Source organism: Garra rufa, chromosome 5 (genome assembly GCF_049309525.1).
Source record: "Garra rufa chromosome 5, GarRuf1.0, whole genome shotgun sequence".
In the NCBI taxonomy this organism is placed as follows: Eukaryota; Metazoa; Chordata; class Actinopteri; order Cypriniformes; family Cyprinidae; genus Garra; species Garra rufa.
The window spans coordinates 42,847,430-42,874,099 of record NC_133365.1 but is presented as its reverse complement, the minus strand read 5'-3'; the positions used below and the strand labels follow the sequence as shown (position 1 = coordinate 42,874,099).

Sequence of the window (26,670 nt, the reverse complement as noted above, 5' to 3'; positions counted from 1 at the left end):
GTGAATGTAATTTAGACTTAGTATACCACAACTAAAAAGAAGGTTGAGTCCCCTTTAAAGTTAAGGCACAAGTCAATTGACTTTTTTTTCTGGTCTTTTCCTGTTCAGGAAAGTGCCCATCTGAAGCAGAAGCTTGCTCCTGGTTCATCATTCGCTTCCAAGCCCGGCCAGAGTGCTCTGTTGGAGGCTAACAGACGAGGCCTTGCCCCTTTACCCCTCAACAGTGTGCCCAGTATCTCAATTCAGACGCCACCCTGTGCCAACCTGTCCGTGACAACCAAGTGTGGCAAACTTGCCTCAGATCCGTGCCTTGATGCCAATGCAATGCCCTTAGGGCATAAAGATAAGCCAGAAAGCAAATCTCCTGACCAAGAACCTGAAAACCGGACACTGCTGCTTGAAGCCAAAGGCGAAGGAGATTCCATGCAGAAGGAGATTGATGCACAGGGTTCCTCAGCTGTACTCAGGAACGAAAGAGAGATAAAGGTTTTGGAGAAGGCAGAAGCGTCTTGTTCTCCACAGGAGACTCTAGTACAGCTGCAACGCTCCGGCCTCGTTCGCCGCCGCAAAGAGCGCTTGGAAAAACTTTCCGGTCTCTTTCAAGAGCGCGCACGTGCAAATGAGCAACGCGCAGCTTGTGCAAGCAAACCAGAGGATGCAATGAACAATTCCAGTGATTCAAATGACTATTTTCCCAAGCCTTTTGGAACACGGGCTGATTTTGCTACCGAAGCGGCGGTGCCGCTGACGAATGAGGCCTTGTTGGCGGTCCTAGGATCGGGAGGCTTGACGCCGGTCTCGTCCCCGCACGGTTCCACGCTCACTCGCAGCTCCAGCAGCGACAGCCTCCGCAGCGTTCGTGGCAAACCAGGCCTGGTGCGTCAACGCACGCAAGAAATCGAAGCCCGAATGCGACTTGCAGGACTTACTGTACCTTCCCGACTGAAGCGCTCCAACTCACTCGCCAAACTGGGGAGCCTAACCTTCTCGTCCGAAGACTTGTGCTCGGCGTGTTCCTCCGACGCGGGGACCCTTCTCATGCTGTCGTTGTCCCCAGAACCCGAGCGCTCGCTCAGCCCAGAATGGGCCAGACCTTGGCCCTCTTCCTCCTCTTCAAACTCCACAAACATAGAGGTCTTCAACCAAGGTGAAGCAGGACCTGAAGAGTTCAAGAGCTGACAGAGGGAGATTTTAGCGCAAAAGTACCTTCACTTGGAGTTCTGCAACAATGTTACTCTGAGATATTTATATGTTTTTTTTTAACATTTCAGCCACACATTCACAGAAGAGTGAATGTGAGTGGAAGAGTGTCTTCTACAAAAGAATTGCTTTCTGTTAGGAATATAAACATAGGTATCCAAAACCTTCTGGACAGGCTTGCGTTGCATGGAACCCAAATGGATGTGTATTGCACTGACTAACGAACAGTTCATAAGGGTTTTCACTGCTTTTCTGAAGCAAAATAAGCACTCGCCATCCCAGAGGCCATTACTTGAAAGTGTCAAAATAGACCATTGTGTAATGTTTCCATCAGCCCACCCATTTATCGCACCATAAATCACTTATTTGTGGCCCAGTGTGAGTCACAGATTCCTTCGGACATGGTCACGCATTTGAAAAGGGTTTTCAAATCATACTCCCTGCTGTGTTTTCACTTCCTGGCTGGACGGTGAAAGGAAATGGACTCTTTGCAGTGATTAGGAAAGTTCTTTGTGTGCTGATGGACTCTTTTATCATTCGCAGAGCACTGATGATTCACTCACAGGTTTCAAAGTAATACCTCATACCAGTACAGTACTGTTCATACACCAGGCAGATAACTTCAGGCAGCACTTCAGTGTTTGCATTGGGAAAAAGGCGATCTGTTTGGGATTCTTCCATTTTGATGAGGGTGATGAAAGACAATCATTTCGAAGGTGACATCAAGCTGCTGTTCTCCTTCCACTGAAACGTTCATACATGCAGTTGCTGTTCTTATGAATGTGACTGTCCATGTTGCTGTCAAAATAGCAGTAGGGCTTTTGGGAATGTCTCTAATAGCACATACATGTACTTGTTAAGATTTTGTACCAACGGGAGCTCCTCCATTGTAGATTCTCTAGATGTTTCCAAATGCGATATAAATCAGTCATTTACCCAGGTAAAGAATGACTGTTATTTTTAAAGACAGTGGCTTGTTTAGGCCCACCTGAGCTGAAGCTGTTTGCAGTTTGCTAGTGATTCCTACCATGCTGTGGCTCTGTTCTAACTTCTTGTTCTGTTTGCTGTCAGTTTTCCATGAAGAAATCAATGCAAGGTAGACTGGCCTTTTGAACCAAATCTATACAGAAGTAGAACTGAAAAACACTCTGAAAGAAGACCAGACGACATTTAGAAGTCAAAGATGTGGCATCAATTGCATCAAATCTCACACAAGCATGTCCAGGTCACAAAAGAGAAAAATAAGAAATTATATTTTGGATTTACGAAACAATTTACATTTTTATTACCATTCCCAACATTTTAAACATTTTTTACCTTTTTTTTTTTTAAAGTAATTCTCATTACTCCAAATGATTTATAAATACTACATTCTAAATAATAAATCAATAATACACTACCAGTCAAAAGTATTTGATCTTTGTAAAGAAGTCTCTTCTGCTCACCAAGCCTGCAATCTGATTCAGAATACCGCAAAAACAGTAATATGGTGGAATATTTTTACTATTTAAAATAACTGCTTTTTATTTGAATTTTTTTTTTAAATTTAAGTTATTCCTGTGATCAAAGCAAAATTTTCAGCATCATTACTCCAGTCTTCAGTGTCACACGATCCTTCAGAAATCATTGTAATATGCTGATATGCTGTTCGAAAAAACATTTTTATTGCTACTAACAACAATATTTAAAACAGTCGAGGACAATTTTTCTTTTTTGAATAAAAAAGTTCAAATATCAGCATTTATTATTCAAAAAGCTAAGATATGCTTTTTGAGCAGCAAATCAGAATATTAGAATAATTTCTGAAGGATCATGTGACTAGTAATGATGCTAAAAGTTCAGCTTTGATCACAGAAATAAATTACATTTTAAAATATATTCAAATAGAAAGCAGTTATTTTAAATAGTAAAAATATATCACAATTTTACTGTTTTTGCTATACTTTAGATCAAATAAATGCAGGCTGGGTGAGCAGAAGAGACTTCTTAAAAAAATTAAAAATCTTACTGTTCAAAAACTTTTGACTGGTAGTGTTCAGGTTGCAATATAGTAAAAATAAGTTACAGAAGTTTCAAAAGTAGAAATAATTTTAAACCATGAAGCTAAATATAATTTCTGATTTTTGATTTTATAGATTTTATTTGATATTTGACTTGAAAGTTGTCCCAGGCATATTCTTGACAGTGAGATTTTCCTTTAAGTGTGTCAGGACACTTGCCATACCAGTTTATGTGATCCCAAATGCATCATTCCAGCTGTTTAATGACTTTTTTTTGACATCCAAGTGTCAACAGGCCTTTATTTACCAATCAGTTGGCTGATTCCAGCTTGCGTTGAAGTACTTGAGGTTTATTATGCAGCATACTTTTCCAATATTTTTTAAAACTGATTTTGTACACGTATCTATGCTACCAGGTCGAGTTTGAGCAACAGAAATGTGAAGTTTGCGAGTGTGTGCGAGTGAGCGGTGCCTTGCACAGCGGCTACACCGTTACTGTGAACTATTTATGAACAGAAAACCCTTTCAGAGTATGTGTGCGCTTTAATGTTAAAAACATGAGCAGGCTCATAGCACAAACACGGTCTCCACCTCTACACACTCACACACAGCAATACACTGTATGTAAATATGTATAACAGGTTATGGTACTTGCATCTGAAAGTCGACTTGAATAATGGTTGATTAAATGAGTATCAACACTATTTAATCCTCCTCCTGGGGCCTGAATATGAAAATCAGAGAGGAAAAATAAGCCAGAAAGCTGTTCAGTGTCATAAACAGTTATTTGCATCCTTAAATGTGCCCCGAACCCGCTTCCTCTCGCCCAAGTCTTTGCCATTTTGTGTCTGATGCCATATTGAGGTCAAATCTGAGTCGGAGATTAGAGATTAAATGTTGTCTAAAGGTTGTCTGCATTGTCTTGTGTCATCAACATCAAGTGCCTTACCCAGAAGCACTAGAGGCATTGTTCTGTGTCGACTCTTATTTGATAATGTTGCCAGTTAAGGCAGAGGGCAGTGGGTTACATGGGCACATTTTAAAGCTGGCAAACATTTTCCTGTCAAACACTTCTACATTTACTGTTGCGTTAGAGAAAATAGAAACAGATCATTGATATTTGGCATCATTTAGAGGAAAACGCTGTTGAAAGCTGTTGGAGTTGCCATGTTTTGGAGGGTTTTCCTTTTCCAGAGAAGCGAGGAAAATTTTCTGCTATTGAAGTATGAAGTGATTACCAAAGTTTTGCATTGAGGATCGATATTAAATGCCACATTCGTTGATGCTGTAGATTCAAGCTATTTGCCTGGGAGAGTGGATTTTTTTTCTGGGATGTTACACTGGTCTGTTCCCAAATCATCCATTGACTTTCCTGTAGTTGGATATTGAGCCTCTTTTTTGTGAATTAGCAATGCTGTTAAACTGCGATGCTCACAATATAGAGACGCCCGTTGTCCTCCTCATCCTGTCACCATTGTTATCGCTATTAAGTATGCAGTAATTTTGTCCTTTGTACTGCAGATTTGCTGTAGTTTCAATGCATATTGCACTTTGTACATTTTATTGAGATGATGTACTGTATGTGATTATTATGGGAATAAACGTTTTCTTTCCATCTTATTGTTTTTCTTGTCTCGTCATGCTACATTTACTGGCAAATTGAATCTGATCTCTTATAGTATAGTATTCTGACATCATAGGGTGCCATCTGCGCTCTGTCAGTATATTCTGGCATGGCTGTGCAGTTATGCAACTGCAGGCTAGACCTCCCTGCATATGTGACGTCCGAGGTCTTACTGCAAGCTTTAAGGCTGTAGGAGAGACAGGGTGATTAATGAACATCAGATCTTTTCAAAATAAGATCAGGCATTGAATTTCATTTTCTTGTTAACAGGGATGAAATGCAGGTGGTACTTCATGATGTGTGTTTTGTAAAGGAAAAAAACTGGAGGCAGGAATTACACATTTGTTTTCATTTATGATCCGGATGGAGATGCATCATTTTGATTTTATTTTGTATTTCATAGTTACTGATACAGCTGAGGTCAAAAGTTAACATACAGCTTGCATAATAAAATTATTTTAGCAAAATAAGAGGGAACATACAAAATGCATGTTATGTTTTATTTAGTACTGACCTGAATAAGATATTTCACATAAAAGATGTTTACATATAGTCCACAAGAGATAATAATAGTTGAATTTATAAAATATGACCCAGTTCAAAAGTTTACATACACTTGATTCTTAATACTGTGTTGTTACCTGAATGATCAACAGCTGTGTGTTTTTCTTTTATTAGTGATAGTTGTTCATGAGTCCCTTGTTTGTCTCAAACAATTAAACTGCCTGCTGTTCTCAAGAAAAATCCTTTAAGTCGCACAAAATCTTAAAAAAATGTATCTTTTGGGAACATGTGACCTCTGTAGCTTCTGAAGGGTAGTACTAAATGGAAAAAAAAGATATTTGGGCAAGATAAGAAAAATGTACACATCTTCATTCTGTTCAAAAGTTTACACCCTTGGCTCTTAATGCATCATTTTTCCTTTTGGAGCATCAGTGAGCATTTGTTGAGCAGCAGTGGTCCTCAGTGTGAAAAGATGGATCCCAAAATCATACAGTCATTATTGGAAAGGGTTCATATACAGAAAAATGCTGAAAAAGCAAAGAATTTGTGGGACCTTAAGAACAGCAGGCAGTTTAACTGTTCAAGACAAACGAGGGACTCATGAACAACTATCACTAAAAAGTACACAGCTGTGGATCATTCAGATAAAAACACAGTATTAAGAATTAAGTGTATGTAAACCTTTGAATAGTGTCATTTTTATACATTTAATTTTTTTTTTCTTGTGGACTATATGTAAACGTGTTTTATGTGAAATATTTTATTCAGGTCAGTACTAAAGAAATAACAGCCATTTTGTATGATCACTCTTATTTTGCTAAAATAATGAACATTTAGCAGATTCTGCAGGGTGTATGTAAACTTTACACTTTGCAAAAGTGCGCAATAGCCCTTCCTTGATAACCACTAAAAACGAGTCACTACAGTTAATCGCAAAAGTCTCTTTATAATCAATGAACCGCTTATTTACAGTGAGAGGACTGGCAAGTGCAGAACGCAATGGCCAATCACAGGTGTTCAAAATCAACAGATATGTCTGTGATTGGCTACATTACTCAGCGTTGTCACGTTGTCTTTTGGCCATTTCCAGAGCACAAACACAAATACGCCCTGGAGAGTTCACCAAATCTGTTTAGCCAATTTCTTATTACAGTTTTAACTGAGGGTGATTTTGACAGCGTGAGAAAATGGATGTGTGGCGTGAGAGCGTGTGAAAAGTGTCAACTGCGTGAGTCTCAGGCTCAATGCGTGAGAGTTGGCAGCCCTGATGCTACAATTCAATTAAATAAATATATGCGATGCAGTTTTAATAGAGTGTTTTCATGACACGTCATCAATTGGTCATATTGGCGGCACTGAATATAAATAATGCCTCTGAACCAAACGAAACTCGCAAATTTAGCTTATTATTGCTGCTGAAAACGATCAATTATTGTCATGTTTTGGGCTGCACTAATTGGTCGGACCAGAAAAAAAACATTTGGAGTCCTATAGACTGTCAAAAGTTAAAACAAATCAAAGAGAAGAAAGCAAAAAACTGTCTGAGGAACAAAAGTCGTTTGTGGTTGGCCAAACTAAACCAGGATTTCCACGGCAAGAATCTTTACAACATTCGTGTTTGTTCTTATCATTTCCGGTCAGGTAGGTGAAATATTAGGCTAATATCGCAATGTATACTGCTCGTACGTGTCTTTACCACCTATTAACTTTAGTTTGTCAAAATATTGTGATATTTCCTGCTTACTAAGTCCTTCACTATATGATTTAGCAGCTTCCACACTTTTTTTCCGCGGGTTAGACAGCATAAATTAGAGTATCGCCAATATGGCCGCACATCCGGTACTGACCAAATCGTATGCGTTTTAGTTATTTACGTGCGTGTAGGTTAAGTAACATTATGTGCAGCTCAGAGCGGCTGTGTGGATCCATCTCTACATATTGCTGTGAGTCTGAGTTTATTATAACGTCTGGGAACGAAACATGCGCAATTTCATCAGATTTGTAAAGTAAATCATGTATAAACCTAAACCAACACAGGAAAATACATCATGCTAATTGTTCATCGCTATTTCAAAATAAAAGCTCAAAACCTTACTCTGAGTTTACAGGTTTTGATGTCCACATTTTCAAAAAATTACAGTGACATTTCTGTCGCAAAGAAATATAAAAAATATTAAAGATTAAGTGGACATTTGAATTAACTATTGTTTATTAGATCGCGCTGTGAAGTGTAAAAACAATCGTTGGCGCCCTCTGCAGGCATGTGTTATAAATATACGTTCTCTTATTTATAACACATTAGGTATTTGTACAGTTTTGTTCAATAAAACCATACTTGCTTTTGTTAACCAGTTAATAATTCTAAAGGCTGTTGTTTGCTTAGGTCTATTTTTATTACCTCAAAAATAATTTTAATTATCCAATTAATCAGTTAATCGTTAGAATAATTGACCAATTACTCAATTATCAAAATAATCGTTAGTGTGACAGCCCTAATGCAGTGTCATTCATTTTTTAAGTGTGAGTCAAGTGTCCAAATACTTTCTATAAGTCTGTAAAATACTTTGATATTCACCAGGTTCTTCCACAGCAGTCTCCAATTGTACTTCTGTGTGGCCTGTTTTCTCTCTTCAATCTCAGTGTCTGGTGAACTGTGTGCTGAAGTCATTTCTCCTTTATTATTATCTGAGAGAGAACAAGAGCATCCTGTTATGATCATTGCCATGACGACCAGCCACATAACAGGGAGATTTATAAGGCTTTGTTTCTTTGTTTTTGCAGATTCTTTTCGGGCAAACCTTAACCAGTATCTCTCTACACAATCTCTACTCCCCCCAACTTGTGAATAATTTCAGGAAACTTTCACTTAACTTTGACTGTGGAGACTGGTACACTGCTGATAGGGTGGTACCATACTGATACCATGCTCTCTTCACTTCCAGTATCTTTGTTTCCATGACTAGCAGTGTAGAGCCAGTGCTGTTGTTGTCTTTAACGTTACTGCTATTTTGAGAGAATTGACAATCTTGCTCCTACTTTGTATCATCACACCCTTGGTGGAATGTACAGTGGTTTGGATCAAAGCAGTGCAGCTCAAAAAAGTCCCAGAGCAATTTAATCTGTAACACAGAGGGAGTGATTCTTAAGAACGTCAAATTGAGAGTAACTATGAAGTGCTTGGTCGACACATTAACTGTAATAGGATATAAACCATATACAGATAAGAGCTTAGTAAACCTGCTGTGGGTTAAAAGAGGAGTCTGGTGATGTCATGTTTTGTGCTTTGACCAAAGGCCTTTGCTTTGAGAAACAATATTCTGAAGGCCTTAGGAGTAGGACAGATCTGTTATTATTACTATTATGTCAGATGTTTTATCAGGCACAGATCAGAAGAAAATGAAAAATCTGTCGTCATTTACTCCTGTCTTTCTTTTTCGTGGAACATAAAATAAAATGTTACAGCTCCAAAAATGACAAACATTTCAAAACAAAGTTTTTTTGAAGTCATTTTAATCCTAGTGTGAGAAATGGGCCCAAACTAAAGTTGTTATTCTCTAAAAGTCTTTGACAAAGCTGTCAAATCTCATTCATGCCATTCAAGTCCCCACGAAATAAAACTTTTTTTGGCTTTTAGTTTGAGTATATTAGCTCATGTGCTCCAAAACAATGCCAAAATTCACAATTACACAAGCATTCAAAATTTACAGTCTCTAATTTCCAACAATATGGATTAATGATTTTGATGACATCACCCTGCACTTCAGCTTCTCGTCAAATGTTCTGTCCAATCAAATGCTCTCTACTGTACAATCAGAAGCATCCCGCCCCCTACACTAAAAATAGATGCTGAAACTGTGGCTGAAATCAGTCACTTGTTCACAGAGTTAGTATTTTCTGAATGGTGAATGGCATATAGTGCACAAAGTACTTTCCATTGGGGTGAAAGAAGTCTGATTTCCCGCTGCATTCACACAGTCTGCTCCGGTCCAGAGAAACGATAACATGGAGCGGATCATATGAGCAAGTCGGCGCAGACCACAAAACGTATCAGACCCATTTGAATTTTACACAGAACGGTATATGTGACCCTGGACCACAAAACCAGTCATAAGGTTAAATTTGACAAAACTGAGATTTATACATCATATGAAAGCTCAATAAATAAGCTTTCTATTGATATATGGTTTGTTGGGATAGGACAATATTTGACTGAGATACATCTATTTGAAATCAGAAATCTGAGGATGCAAAAAAATCAAAAAGACTGAGAAAATCACCTTTAAAGTTGTCCAAATTAGGTTCTTAACAATGCATATTACAAATCAAAAATTAAATTTTGATAGGTTTACAGTAGGAATTTTACAAAAAATCTTCATGGAACATGAACTTTACTTAATTTCCTAATGATTTTTGGCATAAAAGAAAAATCAAAAATTTTGACCCATGCAATGTATTTTTGGCTATTGCTACAAATAAACCCCAGCGACTTAAGACTGGTTTTGTGGTCCAGGGTCACATATTTTATAGCGATATAGATGAGATTGTGGCTGTCATACGCTGCCAAATGCAGCTTTACTGAGCTCAACGGTTCTGGCCCAAGGTGTGAAATATACAAAACGTTATATTTTGTAACGTAATTTTGCTTGATATGCAATATCATGCAGTGTTATTCTATGTGCTGACGTAATTTCAACTGAAACAGAAAGACAGGGCAGGACATATCAAGCAGTCCTGCCCCCCTTTTTAAGTAGCAAATAACGTTTTGTATAGACCAATGCGGTGTTTGCAAACAGTGATGATGGTTTTTTAGGCTTATCTGGTGGCAGAAAATGGCAGTTTTCAAGTAGCGGTCTATGAAAGTCATAGAATAAAATAATAAAAAATAATAAAATAAAATAATAATAAATAAAAACAATTCTGATAAGAAAAATCCACTCGTCATTCTCTTTTTTTCCTTTGAATTGACAAACTTGTTATTGTTGAATTAAACCAAGTTGTAAAGTCTGAATTAAGATAAACTTGCATTTGCAGAGAAAAAAACTTCAGAATTGTGAGATAAAATAGGTAAATGTTATGTAAAATATTATAGGTTTAAATAGTATTTCATGCTGTAACTGTAATACAACATGTCCCCTATTAACTGCATATATGAATATTATGTAGACAAATTGTTTAAATCAAATTTATGCTTTAAAAGTATAGTAATTATAGTAGGTTTTATTCATAGACTGTCCGTTTAAACATCTGCGTTTAGCTCCAAATAGCGTCTTTGATGACAGTATTTTATAAAAATGATTTGCATTCCAATTCTGACATCCAAAGGCACAATTTTTTTTTCTCTTATTCCATGAAATTTACCCATTCCCCTCCACTTGTTACTTGTTTTTCTGCCACCACAATGGCACGCAGCTGCCGGTGACGTAATTGTGACGTCTACTCCAAATTGGTCTACATATCACAGCTTGGGCCATTGTGCCAAGTCCCTATTTGCTACTTTAACGCTGTTTTGGTCTACTTTAACACTGTTGTTTTTCATGGCCGCGAGCTGAAGCCACCCCAATACTGTCATATTTAGCCCCAGGAATGCAAACAGGGGAATCCTGCCAAAAAACTGTATTTTACCCCTGCGTTATTTTTTAGTAAGGGAACTCCCTTGAAATGCAGTTGGGCTAGTTTTGAGTAGCAATTTTTGTGGGGTTTGTTGTGAAAATTCACAGCGTGAAACTTCTTTCGCCTCAATGGAAAGCATATTTACACTGTCTGAATCGTTCCCTTTCCCCTATATAGTGAACTACATGTCATTTACCATACAGAAAATACTAACTCTGTGAACAAGTGTCTGATTTCAGCCTAGGGGCATGATGCTTCGGATTCTAAAGAGCACTGGACAGAAAGTTTGATGAGAAGCTGAAGTGCAGGGTGATGTCATCAAAATCGTTGATCCATTTTGGTGGAAGAGAGAAACTGTAACTTTGAATGCTTATATAAAATGTGAATTTTGTCATTGTTTTAGAGCGCTATAGCTTATAACCTTAAGGCTAACATATTCATGCTAAAAGCCAAAAAAACTTCAATTTTGATTATAATAGAAAAGTTTAATAGTGTTGTTAAAGGTCCTTCATGGAACCAGAAATGCTGAGAAAGATTGTAGCATGAACAATAACTCATAATGTAATTTTATGGTGCTTTCTCTCATCTGTGACCCTAGACCACAAAACCAGTCGTAAGGGTAATTTTTAGAATTTTTATACATCAACAAAAAGCTATTCATTGATGTATGTTTTGTTATGATAGAACAATATTTGCCTGAGATACAGCTACTTGAAAATCTGGAATCTGAGGGTGCAAAAAAATCTAAATATTGAGAAAATCACCTTTGAAGTTGTGTTCAGTATTACATTAACAAAATATCTTTATGGAACATAATCTTTATTTAATATCCTAATGAATTTTGGCATTAAAGAAAAATTGATAATTTTGACCCATACAATATATTTTTTTGGCTTTTGCTACAAATATATCCGTACTGCTTGCGACTAGTTTTGTGGTCCAGGGTCACATTTTTAGACTCCCTGGCCTCCCATCCACTTTTGTGGTATGGAAGACAGCAGTGCGAACATTCCGCTAAACATCTCGTTTTGTGTTCTTCAGTAAAAAGGAGATACAGGATGAATAAATAAAGGCAAAAATGTCATTTTTGGCTGAACTAAACTTTAAACATCTAATAGCAGAATCTGAAAGTTTTTGTGCTTCTGTACAGGGAGAGGACTAACTTACTGCATTAGGCAAATGTGACTGTGACATCACAAGAGAGTAATAAAAGCCCATTTGCCAGCAGAACTCAGCCAGAACATCCATCCATCCAACAAAGAGTGGTCTTGTCCTGGAATTACGGTGCAGTCACAGGAGTATCAGTGAGTATCCACTTCTTTACTTGAGACAAATTGTTACCTTAGGAGTTGATTCCGTGGGGTGCTGTCCACCTAGTAGGACCTATGGTTGCTCAGATTAGGATTTAAACACTTGTTGATTGAGACGGTAAACTTTCTGAGACAGCGGAGAGATGTTACATAGTTGTTGTTTATGTTGTTCGGATTCTGCATACATGGAAGAGGCAGTGAGCCACAAGGAAATCAAGTGACTTGCCTTAAGTGTCAGGGTGACGGATGCAGCACAATGGAGCTGTTGTGGAGGTTTAGGATGGGATGGTCTTGCACGGGGAATCCTGATGTCCACACACACTTTGCAGAGAATTTAATGAGGAACTGTTAAAAGTCTGATCAATTATTATCACATTTAACAACTGTCTGATATGTTAACGAGAGATCTTAAATCTTGAAGGAAGTTAAAAAAGCCTTTTAATCTTGAGCTTTACGACAATGTAATATGAGCAAATTAATAGTCTATTCTGGTCTGTCCCAGGACAGGATTGAAAACGTCACTGTGTAGCCACGTTTCAACTTTGCTGAACTGTCGTATCATATGACATGGAAGCCTCCAGTTCTGCGTGTGAGTTCCTGTAAACGTGTTTGTGAGGGCTGTCAAGGCAGATGAACAGGAAACACATTGACACTTTAGAGACTTAGATTTCGTAGAGGCCTTCTGCATTACTTCTACAGTATAAATATTTTACATATTACATTAAGACTGATTCAAAATTCTAGTGGAACAAATATTTTTCAGAAAATGACATATGCATGCCATGTGTGTCCTCATTAATCAAAAAAGAACAGGATGCTTAAGTTAGTCACAGTATTTAATAGATTCAATACTTTTATGTGACCAAAACCAGTCTTAAGTAGCATGGGTATATTTGTAGCAATAGCCAAAAATACATTGTATTTGTTAAAATTATCAATTTTTCTTTTATGCCAAAAATCATTATTAAGATATTAAGTAAAGAGCATGTTCCATGAAGATTTTTTGTACATTTCCTACTGTAAATAGATTAGTAATATGCATTGCTAAGAACTTGATTTGCACCACATTAAACCCCGAGATTCCAGATTTCAAATAGTTGTATCTCGGCTAAATATTGTCCTATCCTATCAAACCATACATCAGTGGAAAGCTTATTTATTATTCAGTTTTCAGATAATGTATAACTCTCAATTGAAAGAACAATTACTCTTATGACTAAAATGCAAGATACATTTTTAAAATAAAAGATCAGTTTCATTTCTGTTGTTTCACTACTGCTCATTTATAATAAATATTTTTTTTCAATATTTTATATATATTTTTTTAACAAAAAGTCTGTAAATCCCTTTTTATTTTTCTTTCTTTTTTAATGAGTCTCTCCATGCTCATTATGTGATAAAATACAATAAAAACAGTAACATTGTAAAATATAATTACAATTTAAAATTACTTTAAAAAAAAAACATTTTTAACATCAAACATTTTTAAATAGAAAGTTCAAAAGAACACTTTTGTCTATAACAACATAAATGTCTTTGTTGTCACTTTTGAATAATTGTGTTTTTGCTGAATTAGTGCCTGAATATTACTATTTTTAATATAACTGAGTATTAGTGTCTTTTAAATGTATAACAAATGGTTGTGAAATTACAAAGTGAGACCAAATTATGAGACAAAATATCACTAATAGTATTTGGCCCTAAGAATTGCAAAATTATTAGTTAATTAGGGACATGAACTAGCCATAAATAATGCATTAATGATGACAGAAAAAGACAGTTTCTTCTTTAATGTTCACACTGCTTTTGGGTCAGGAAAGGAGGCATTGACAGATGAGAAGAGGATTTTTTTCTTCTTTTTTGGGAGATTGAAGACAGGAAATAGAGAGGAAGTGTGACCCAAAGTAAAAGATTTCATCAGTGGCTTTCATGAGCCCATAAGCCCTTTAAATGATGTGTGACAGAGCACGAGATTATGATCCAAAGTGTGTCTGGGGATTGAATCGCCTGACTGACGCACTCATTTGTATCCCTTTTTCGTCATCGTCAGCCAAATGGCACTCTTTTTCTGCAGACTTTCAGATCTTCACCTCTAAAATCAAGTTTAACATTTAACATACTCACTATTTACGTGATTCTTTCAGAATAACATAAAATAGACTTTTATAGGGTTTTTGAACACTGAATATATCAGTAAATGCAATAAACCAAACAATAGACAGACATATGGATTTGATATGATTTCTTTCATATTCTTATAATGTGTAAAGCTGTAGTTTCTGACAGTGCTTTAAAGATCTCCTGCAAAATCTTGTGACTCTAATTCCTGGTGTTCTTGCTGACGGTACAGTTCATGTAACGAGACAAGCATGAAGAGTCAATGGCTGCTCAGATATGTAGTCACAAGACACTGAGGAAAGAAACACTGTTCCCACCGAAGTTGAGGTTCAAGTAGAACAGCTTTTCTGTACAGCTGCTTTGCAACAATTTGTATACAAATAAACTTGAATCGAATTGAATTGAAAAAAGATCCTCAGCTTAAGTGTGCTGCCCCCTCATAATTCATAATAATGCCAAATCATAAATTTGAAAATAATTTTGTCATAATTATTATGACTTTGTCATAATTTTTACTTTTTATCTCATAACCACTGAGTTAGTATCTCATAATGTTGACTTTTTACGTTATAATAATGAATTTATACACTAACAGTCAGTAAGATTTAGATTTTTTTTTTAAAGAAGTGTCTTCTGCTCACCAAGCCTGCATTTATTTGATAAAATTTTGAAAGATTTTTACTATTTAAAATAACTGTTTTCTATTTGAATATATTTTAAAATATAATTTATTCCTGAAGACTGGAGTAATGATGCTGTAAATTTAGCTTTGATCACAGGAATAAATTACATTTTAAAATATATTTAAATAGAAAGCAGTTTAAATAGTAAATAGTAAAGATATTTTACGATATTACTGCTTTTGTCTATATCTTGGATCAAATTAATGCAGGTTTGGTGAGCAGAAGAGACTTCTTTAAAAACATTAAAAATCTTAGTGTAGTGTATATGTGACCCTGGACCACAAAACCAGTCTTAAGTCGCTGGGGTATGTTTGTAGCAATAGCCAAAAATACATTGCATGGGTCAAAATTATTGATTTTTCTTTTATGCCAAAAATCATTAGGAAATTAAGTAAACATCATGTTCCATGAAGATTTTTTGTAAAATTCCTACTGTAAATGTATCAAAATGTAATTTTTGATTAGTAATATGCATTGTTAAGAACCTAATTTGGAGAACTTTAAAGGTGATTTTCTCAGGATTTTGATTTTTTTGCACCCTCAGATTCCAGATTTTCAAATAGATGTATCTCGGCCAAATATTGTCCTATCCTAACAAACCATACATCAATAGAAAGCTTATTTACTGATATATATATATATATATATATATATATATCTCAGTTTTGTAAAATTTAACCTTATGACTGGTTTTGTGGTCCAGGGTCACATATTGTAATTATGATTTAGCAAAGCATGATTTTTTTTTTTCTTGCATGGTGGAAACAGGCTTCCATATTATGGAATAAATCAGATAGTAACTTGAATGTACATAAGTAAGTAAAGTGCTTATACTTTCACTTTTGAAAGGATTGCTTTTACTGCACTGTAAAAAAAAGTTTAAAAAAGTTGTTTCAACTTAAAATTATTTATTACCCTGCTGACAACTGGAAAATTTTAGTTGAGTCAGTGGGGTAACAAATTCTTTTAAGTTGAAACAACTTTTTTTTTTTTTTTTTTTTTTTTACAGTGTGGAAATATTTCAGCAGGGCATCTGTATTTTAATTCAAGTACAGGATATGTGTATTTCATCCACCAGTGTTATTTTAGTATCCCTGAGATACTATTATAGTTTTTTTTTATTTTCATTTTAGTCTTTTGATTATCTTATTTTTTATTAATTTATTTTTTAATGTGTAGTTTTTTATTAATTTATTTTTTTGTTTTAGTTTTATATTTTAGTACATTAAGTAAAAGTAAATGAAAATGACAAATCATGTTTGGCTAGCTAAAAAATAATTATAAATATTTTATTTCAGGTATGTTTTTTTTCAAATAATGAAAATGTTTTTTTTTTTAATTTTGAGTCTCCAATTTTGAATTTTTTAGTAGTTAATAACAGAAACAAAGAGACTTCCATTCCTGTAAAATACAACGACAAGAGCAAAAGATCAGCAAAAGCAAGCAGAACAAGTCAGGTTGAACTATGATTATCCACCTTTTTCTTTAACACGGAAGTAAGCCTATGGGTGAGACTTCCAGTTCATTAACCGTTATAGGGAAATAACGAGAAGAACAGTAAATCTGTTTGCACTTCAAACCAGTGTGTTCATAATTAAGATAATACAGTAAAGTAATATAGTAAGACACAACAGTTTTCAATATCAAGGAGCAAAACCAGCTGTTTTGTGCAGCTCAAAATAGCTGGACGCAGAAGAGACCGGAAGCCAAACCCATGAAATTTGCAAATGGCCAAACCCACTTTCACAGGAAGAAAAAGGTGGATAAGAATGAGTTCATCCAAAATAAGTAGAAAAAGAAAAGCAATAAAGAGAGTAAGCATCAGTTAAAGAAACAGCTATTGAGCATCAATCTGTGTAGGGGAGTGAAAGTGTGGAAGAATTTCAGATAAACACTGGCACAACCTGCATGCCAGAGTCATGCCATCATCAACATCTTGCGGTCCGCAACAATACACTGCCAATAACATCTCCCTCACTTTTTTTTCCACAGAATGGGACAAAACCAGGGCAAGGAGGGGGAGCTAGGGCAGGACAACAGCTCTGCAGGACCAGAGGAAAAGGGACCAAGCCTAGACCCTGGGGGGGCCAAAGAGGAAGGAAATCTAACCATTGAAACTCATGGTGTCGGGACAGATGAGGAGAACACAGCCAGTGGAAGCTTGGATGAGGGCCCAGGCAGGGAGTCACCATCACCTACACCAGTGCACGGTTTGGATTCTCATTATAAGGTGTGCGCTCCCACGGATGGGGGGGTTGTGGAGGGAGGGGATGGCGAGAAAGAGGGAGGAAGAAAGAGTAGTGAGGAAGGCAGGGCTGAACCGCTGGCTCCACAGCAGCTGAATGGAATCACACAGTCTGACAGCTGCACGCAAGGCACATGGGAGGCTGGTGAACCAGACCACGAGAGAAAAGACTTGGAGAATACGCCAGAAGACCATCAGGACAACCTTAGGTGTGACCTTCCTGGTAAAGACAAAATTGAAAGCGGACGCACAGGAGAAAACAGGAGTAAGAAGTGTTTGAAAATGGAGTCTGTCTGTGGAAATGACGACAAGCTAAAGAGCCAGGAGGAAGAGGATAGAAAACTAGATTTTGAAGCTGCCTGTGATTTTAGTCTAAGAAATACAGGGCCTACCTTGGAGATTCTGGAAAGTAAGGACACCAATGTTCACTTCACAGTTCAAGACCAAGCTTTAGTCATTACTGAAAACAAGTTGAATACTGAAGTGCAAAACAACAGGCCGATTAACAACCCCACAACATCAAACCTCGTGATGAACTCACAAGTGGAAACATCAAAGGACAATACTCAGGCAATTCAGCACAGCAACAAAAAAATACAGAAGAACATGCCAGATAATCCAGATAAGGCTGTAACAGAAACCCCGAATGCTAAACGTTCCTCCCTGAAGAACGTCGAAACCCAAGGGTGGTCAATGAAGGATGTCTACGGAGCCAGAGAACCAGAAACCCCAAACGCTGAACGTTCCTCAATGATGAATGTTGAAACCCAGGGGCAGTCAATGAAGGATGTCTGCAGAGCCAGTGAAAACATTACGGGGCGTCAGCCAACGGATGATGTCATAAAGACCAGCTTTACTCGTTCATCTCTGGCAGGTGCGGATTTACAACGCAAAGCTGTGAGTCTTGAAAAAGTGCAGAGCCCAGAGGACCTCATCGCCTTAGAAGTGGCATCCAAGTCGCCTTGGGGTCACTCTGAGAGCCATCAACAGATATCTGCGGGCGAATTCACACAGGAAGAGCTTCAGAAAGAAAGGCAATTTAATGTGTCAGACTTGGAGAGCCTTTGGACAAAGGAAACTTCACTTGGGAGATCACCCGCTGGAGGTCATAAAAATATAGATGGCATAAAAGAGACTGAAGAAAGAGAAAATCTGGATTCTGCTTCAAAGAGTCTAGGTCATTCCCATGCAACGAAAACTGAGATAAAAGATCCTTCCCTGCGTGGAACAGAAATGGAAGAGGGTTGTTTTGTGACATCTAATATTGCCAGTGTAGGTATGCTGGGTGAAAACAAACCTCGGCTACAAAGCAATGAAGATGAGAAATGTATTACATTCTCTGAAGACATTACAGATTCAAACCCCCCTTGTAAATCTGATGTTCAAGAGGATTCCCCTCTTTCAGCAAAGGCCAAAGTACACACAGAGACAAGCCTGGAATGCTTTCTGGCAGAAATGAGTCCAAAAGCAGGGATGGTGAAGGGTGCTACACATGAGATGGATCCAGAATGTTCCTCTTCTCCAAGTGCAGTGATTAACATAGAAGATGTTACAGAACAGCAGAGGTTTGAGGGAAATGCTAACGCTATTGCTAAATTGGATGACATGACGTCATCAGAGAGAGACAAGGTCAGCAAGTCTAATCGGAATACCGTCAGTTTGCATAAGGAAACATCTGCAACTGGTTCCATCTCTGAGCTCATCGCTGGTCCTGAGACAGCTTTGGGTCGCATAGATGAAAGGCCAAGTGTGGATGAGAAAACAGAAGTCACTGGATCTTCTCAACTTCAAGAAAAAAGTTTTTTGAAGATTTTAACAAATGCATCAACCCATTCCACCATAAGCCCGACAGATGCATCCGATCAGGTGCGGGATGGTTGTGCTGCTTTAGCAGACACATCTGCTGCACAAGATGTGCAACATTCCTCCTCCGTGTGCAACCTAATAAGTATGCAAGCTAACGAGAAACAAGATAAAGAGCAGAACAAGCTGTCGACACAAGCAAATTGTCATGCGTTAGAGAAGAAACATTCAAGCCAGCTTGACCAAAAGCACGCGATAGAAAGCAAGCCGACCACCAGTGCAGAAACACCACAGGGTGCACAGAAAAGACATGTTTCTGATATGATAAAGGAAACTATTGAGTTGCAGAAGAAGATGAAGGAGTGGACCAAGCCGGCTGAGGCCAAGGTTGATCTGACCTTAGATCCAACACAGTGTGTAAAAGTGTCACAGATGAAAGCAGCATTTGATGCACCAAAGAAGTCACCTGACAAAGCACTAGAGAGAAAACCTTCAGTAAGAAAAGGTAGGATACTATTAATGTAATGCATGGACCCCTTGGAAGAGAGGGATGGAGCAGAAACCCCCCTGTGTTGCTATTAAACTAGACCAATATGACATGGTTACAGTATCATATTATTGTATTTGCATACTTTGTTATCATAATTGCATTGCAAAGCCTTTAAAATAATCATTATTGATGGACAGTCATATTCTTGTCAGAAAACAGATTTTTAATGTTTTGAAGTCTCTTTTGCTTACCAAGCCTGCATTTATTTGATCAAAAGTGCAGCAAAAACAGTATAATTTTGAAATATTTTTACTATTTTAAAAAACTATTTTCTATTTCAATATAGTTTAAATTTAATTTATTCCTGTGATTTCAAAGCTGGATTTTCAGCATCATTGCTCCAGTCTTCAGTGTCACATGATCCTTCAGAAATCATTCTAATATGCTGATTTGCTTTTCAAGAAATATTTTATTTTTATTATTATTATTATTATCAATAAAACATTTAAGTACATTTCTTTTCAGGATTCTTTGATGAAGAGAAAGATCCAAAGATCAGTATTTATCTGAAATAAAAATCTTTAATAAATCTGAATTAAAAATCTCTTTTGTAACATTATAACTCTATACCATTCACAAGCTTGGAGTCAGTATATATTCTGAGGAAAGAAATTATAGAAATTAATAATTTTACTTAGCAAGGATGCTTTAAATTGATCAAAAGTGATGATAAATAAATGTTTTAATGTTGCAAATTTCTTTTTCAGATAAATGCTGTTCTTCTGAACTTTTGTATTCATCAAAGAAACCTGAAAAAATTCTACTCAGCTGTTTTCCACAATAATAATAAATGTTTTTGTTTTTGAGCAGCAAATCAGAATGTTTGAATGGTTTCTGAAGGATCATGTGACGAGTGATGATACAAAAATTCAGCTTTGAAATCACAGGAATAAATTACATTGTAAAATACATTCAAATAGAAAACTGTTATTTTAAAATAGTAAAAATATTTCAGAATTTGACTGTTTTTGCTGTACTTTGGATCAAATAAAGAGGCTTGGCGAGCAGAAAAGACTTCTTAGTTAAAAAACTTTTGACTGGTAGTGTTAATCTTGAACGTATAATTGTACGTAAATCCACTTTAAAAGTGAGTGTTTGATTATATATAATATTGTTTATTATTACAATATTATTTGATGTTGGTATGGAGCAAATAATGAAATTGTGTATCCCAGCATAATGGTGCCATCTTGTGGCAATTTCCGTTTAGGAAAATCAACCTTAGCATATACGTTGTATTGCACAGCTCAGAATAGCAAAAAAACTATCCAAAATTAATTGTGTTTATACCTCATTCTCATACTATCAACTTACCAATCGACGTAACTTGACGTTTACTGACTTCACTGTATGTATGACGTCCGCAAACTGGTTCTACAAGTAAGTGCAGTCACGTCGTCCACATTGAACTTCATACCTGTTTACGCTCCGAATAGGCGGGGCTAAGATGAATAAGCTTTGTGATTGGTGAACTCTAAGGCCACTCATTTCCCGGTTGTCCAATCGCGTTCTTCGTGGGGCGGGTAAAAAAAAACAAGGCGTGGCTTCCGGCGAGTCTCGGACAAGTTGAGTGAGGCAGAGGCACAGGGAACATTCGCGCGATCAGGGACCGCTGCTGGGAAGCTCAGGCTGTCTAGAGTGCAGAATTAAAGTCGGGCTTGGATATATTTTTCCTACGACAGCTGAGAGGGTAAGAGCAGGCGCATACGCAGTCTGTCACGTAATGTTTGTTGCGTGAGGCGAAGATTGCATTGCTGTGCGTAAGTTTAAGAATCTGTCCATGCGAAGGGATCATGGCAGCGTGGATCAGGCCAGATGGGCTGATCTGCAGTGCTTCAAAACGTGGATTGATTTAACAAATTCTAATGTTTCATATCTGAACTGACATGCTTTTAGAGTGGAATATGTAATGTTGTGATTTGTATGGATGGATTAAGACTTTGTGTTTTAGTGTTTAAACAGCGTGGGAAGCGAAAGTTGCTGCATCTGGATCTGTTTGAATTTTAGAATATTTGAATTAAAAATTCCAGTACTGTTACTAATAATATTATGAAATGTTCGATTTTTATACTTTAAATTGCTAGTGTAGAATGTTAGAATCTTCAGTTTGAAATTGCTCATTTGAAATATTCGAATCTTGGAATCTTTGTTTGCTGATCAGATTAGAAGAACAGAGAGCAAGTGACTGATCGCTAAACAAATTCAGCTAAAGTTTAACCAATTTAATTTGCAATCAAAGCAAATGTGATTCATCTTAATTTTTTTGGCAGCTTTTAGCTTGCTTTGCTAAAGTAAGCTGTTGGAACTGTCAGCCTGGTCTGGTTTGTCCTGTATTCACTGCCTCAGAACAAAAATGAAAGTTTATATCAGTATCAGATAGAAGTGTCAGCCTTGGGACAAACGATCTCCAGATATGCAGAATCATAAAATTCTTTTAATTGATCAATATATATGCAGAGAAAATGTAGAGAGATCATTCATATCAGTGGCTGAGACGTGTTTAAACAAGTTGGCTGAACTTCCTGTAGGTGTGGATTATCTTGTCAGATCCAAGAGGGTGGGTGCAATAAAAATCAGCTTTGAAACGTAATACAATGTGATGGATGTGAAGAAGAAATGATCAACAGTTTAAACACTTTACACTACAAGAGAAAAGTTTTTGAACTGTAATTTTTTATGTTTTAAAGAAATTTATTTGATCCAAAGTACAGCAAAAGCAGTAAAATTGTTAATTTTTTTTAATATATAAAATAACTCTTTTCTATTTGAATATGTTTTCAAATGTAATTTATTCCTGTGATTTCAAAGCTGCATTTTTAGCATTACTCCAGTCAGAAATCATTCTAATGATGTGCTGTTCAAGAAACATGTATGTTGAATACATTTTTTTTTCAGGATTCTTTGACTAGAAAGATCCAAAGATCAGCATTCATCTAAAATTAAAAGCTTTTGTAACATACACTACCATTCAAAAACTTGGAGACAGTATAATGTTTTAGGAAATATAGAAATTTATGCTTTTGTTTAGCAAGGATGCTTTAAATTGATCAAAAGTGATGATAAAGGCATTGATAATGTTCTAAAAGATTTATATTTCAGGTAAATGCAGTTCGTCAGAACTTTCTATTAATCAAATATACCTGAAAAGTTCAACATAATAATAATAATAATAATAATAATAATAATAATAATAATAAATGTTTTTGAGCAGCAAATCAGGAGTAATGGAGTAATGATGATTAAAAAATTCAGCTTTGAAAGTACATGAATAATTTACATTTAATTGTTACCTTAAATAGTAAAAATATTTTAAAATTGTATTGTTTTTGATGTACTTTGGTTCAAATAAATGCAGGCTTAGTGAGCAGAAGAGACTTCTTTAAAAACATCAAAAAAAAAACATTTTGACTGGTAGTGTACTTGAGATCAAATCTGAAGTCTTATCAGTCTTTAAGATTGTTCTTGTCATACAGTTGACAAACTTACTAATAATAATACATTTAATGTAAAAACAGAGCTTTGTGATTGAGAATAAATGCAGGGGCGTCTGAAAATACACCAGCTGGAATGAATAAAAACCAGATAATTGAACAGAAACTTGCTGAGTGCACCTTCATGCACTGTTGTTTCTATTCAAAGCCTTCCCTTTTCTTTAGAACCATTTTTTTATGATGTTAAAAATGCCAAAATGTTTCTGTAATTTTAGGTGGAACAACAAGAGTTGTTTGGTTATCATTGTTCCATTCAGCATGACTCCTAACCTCAGATTACTGTCTATCCCTAACTGTAATAAGCGTGATGTACTATAAGGCTGTTTAGATTGAATTACTCCTCTTTGTTTTGAGTTGTTGAGATTGACTACTTCAGATCCACCCTAAAAGTGTTTGTGAGCTGTCTTGGTAGTTTACTTGTCTTGTATTAACCTTCATTCATCTCAAAGGAGGAGAACAAGTGTTTGAGCTGCTACACCCGGTTAGTGTTTTAGTGAATGTTATGTAGCGTGCAGGGTTTTCTGTGGTTACCCATGTGTCGACCACACTGTAATATTGTCTGGCTTGTTTCATTTTGACTCACTAACTTGCCAGGCAGCAGGAAAGAATAAAAATAATGAAACCTCAAATGCTGTGACGTATTGTAAGGCATAAAAAATGTTTAGAAATGTAAGAAATGCCAGATATATTGGTATTGACGGCTGTCTGTTTGCAGTATTTATAGATTATTTGTTCTGACTTAGTGTTTACAATTCTATTTCATAGATTGCATTTATTAAATATATTTTTTATAGAACAAGAAGGATGAAAGAACACATTGTATATGGATAAAAGTGCATTATTGTTCAAATGTAGCTCTTTTTTTTCAAGAGACCATTCTTTGTTCTTGTTTAGTCATTGCTGGTGCATGATATAGCTTGAGGCCACGCTGAAATCTTGTCATGGTATTGTTTGGGCTGGCCGTCAGAATGCATCAGCCTGTTTATGCGTATGGACGTCATTGCGTCGGCTGCTCTGTGCCTGTTTCCTTGTGCTCCTTGGGAAATGGGTCAGGATGCTGGGTAAAATTAGTCAGGAGATGCAGGAAGTTGCCGCAAGGCTGGAGAGGATGCAGCTTCAGGAGCGTGTGTGTGAGAGAGATAGAGAGAAACAACTGGACACATATAGGCAGGGGGAATCTGTTGAGAGTTTTAAGGAAGTTTTGTTTCCTCTAAAGACCTGACAGTTTCGGGTTGTGTTGCACATTGACCAGATAACGCTCTTGTGTTAGGCGCACATCCTTTAGGCTGCATTCATCAGAGTATTGAGCGTTGCAATGGATATCTCACCATCAGCAGGTATGCAGGTTTTAATACAACCTTTTTCCAAACCTGCAGCTGTCATCAAACAGCATTTTCTTATTGTTCATTTGAGATAGATTTGCCCTGTTATGATTAAAAACAGTTGTACAGCAGTTAACAGGTTAGAATCGTCACTTTGAAGTCTTCGGACTTCTCAACCTTTTGTTTGATTCACTTCGGTTTGTTGTTTACCTGTTTAGCATTTAGCTGCACATTCAAATGTCACCTTTTACACGCCGTAAAAGAACATTCAAAGGTGAAGTGTCAACAAGACGGGGGCTTTTTTTTATTGATTATGAAACTATGGATCTTCAATAGCTAAACAACAGATCCAGACTGTGAGCTCTGTTCTGAGTGCTACATTTCATGGCACTTTTTTTTTTTGTTGTTGTAAAGTGAGTTTGTGTAGGAGCTTATCCCACTGGGTTTATAAATCTGAGCATTTAAGCTCAATTCACAGATTGTAAAGTTTAACCAGCATGTGTATTCGTCCGTAAAACCGAATGTTTTCCTACGGTGAATAATGATGCCATGAATCTCATTTATTTAATTATCTGGATTTAGGACTCTGTAATCTATTATTTTTTTTCCATCAAATTTATTTTTATTTTTATTAAAAAAAAATTTATTTGGGGTTTCTGATTAAATATTTTGGATTCGGTGTTTTATGATTTATTAAATTATAATCAAAAACTGTGGTAATCATATTAATGCATATAAATAAATTTAATGAAACCTTTTTTTTTTTTTTATAATCAAATGACATTTGAACAATTCATTGAAAGGTGCCATAGAATGCATTGATACAATATTTTAAATTGTTCTCTGATATCTACATAGAAGGTATATGACATAGAAAAGGGCAAAAATTCTCCAGAAATGGTTTTACAGGTCCATTTACAAACCTTGGATTTGTCCCTAGAATGAAATAGTCTGTTATTGCCTTATTTGGAAGGTTCATGAATAATAATGATGAGCTCTGCTCTGATTGGCTGTTTCACAGAGCGGCTCATTCTGTAGCTCGCACATGGAGGAAAATATATTAGGGATGCACCGAAATGAAAATTCTTGGCCGAAACCGAAAAAGAGGAAACCAAGGCCGAAACACCCGAAAGAATTATGCCAATTATTAGTACCATTGCATTTATGGCTATGACAGTGTACTAATCTTACTAAAATCAAGGCATTGCAATTGTATAAATTAATATTAAAGTTTCAAAGAATAAATCAGTTATATTAATTTAGACAATTATTATCAATCAAGAATTATATTACTTAAATAACATATACATATTTACTGCCTTTGTTTAAATTGTTAATTTTTTTATAACACATTCTTATGGATCCATCAGTTCACATTTACAAGTCTATGCGTTTCTCTTCCAGCAGGAGGCACTATCAGAATGGTTCACGAAGCAGCGCAGCAAATGACTTTGAAACGTGCAGCGCTCATATTTATTCAATGGATAGCCTTTTGAAGTTTCATCGCAATTCTTGTCTTTCAGTCCCCACATTTAAGACCACCTGAAATCATAATTAAGACTTAACCCCTAATAACACTGCAGTCATCAATGAAAATTAAGAGCTTTAAGTCTTTCAAAAAACAACCCTTACACAAAATGCGTTTATTTTTATTTTTTTCCCCACCATGTTCGGGGCACAAGAAAAATATCAGGAGACTAAATTAATATCAGCATATGAAGTATAATCGTCTCTCAATGTCTGAGAGAATGCACGTCAGATGCTGAAAGCACTGTCAGTTTTTACTTTCACTTTAACATATTGCGCAGTTTTCACGTTGCTTGTGTGATATCCATTGGCTCAGCTCCATGGTTTAAAACATAAATATCTAGAAAAATACATTATATAGAAAAGACTAGGGCTGGGTATTGTGACCAATTCGGCGATTCGATTCTTATTTTTATGGTTTCGATTCCGATTTCGATTTCGATTCGATTCGATATCGATTAGCTATCAATATTTCATTTAAAATGTTAGTTTTGCAGACATGGGATCCATATTTTGATATAAATGCTGGTAACTGAAACTCTCCTACTTAAGTTTATTACTGAAATACACATCTACATTAATAGTAGGGTGCACACAGTTGTTTATTTTAAACAACTTTTATTTTAAATGAACACTGTAACAAGACGTCATAAATATGTGCATCCATTGTACACCATGTAAAC

At 36.2% G+C, this 26,670-nt stretch overlaps 3 protein-coding genes across 3 annotated transcripts in view; all 3 read left to right on the top strand.

The window, feature by feature from the left end:
* The window catches only part of ssh1a (slingshot protein phosphatase 1a), a 59,938-nt gene extending 55,129 nt beyond the window's left edge, over positions 1–4,809 (top strand). The window contains exon 15 of the mRNA XM_073840620.1: positions 109–4,809. Within this exon, the coding sequence (XP_073696721.1) occupies positions 109–1,179 (1,071 nt within the window). The 3' untranslated portion in view covers positions 1,180–4,809. The remainder of the gene's footprint in view (positions 1–108) is intronic.
* A 12,233-nt stretch (positions 4,810–17,042) lies between these two features.
* LOC141334867 (uncharacterized) lies at positions 17,043–19,622 on the top strand. Its single transcript, XM_073840091.1, has 2 exons — positions 17,043–17,980; positions 18,098–19,622. Exons 1-2 carry the CDS (start codon positions 17,043–17,045, stop codon positions 19,620–19,622), a joined length of 2,463 nt encoding a protein of 820 aa, XP_073696192.1.
* Positions 19,623–21,221: 1,599 nt separating this feature from the next.
* coro1ca (coronin, actin binding protein, 1Ca) overlaps positions 21,222–26,670 on the top strand; it is a 58,779-nt gene continuing 53,330 nt past the window's right edge. The window contains exon 1 of the mRNA XM_073840513.1: positions 21,222–21,337. The gene's annotated coding sequence lies outside the window, so the exon portion shown is untranslated. The remainder of the gene's footprint in view (positions 21,338–26,670) is intronic.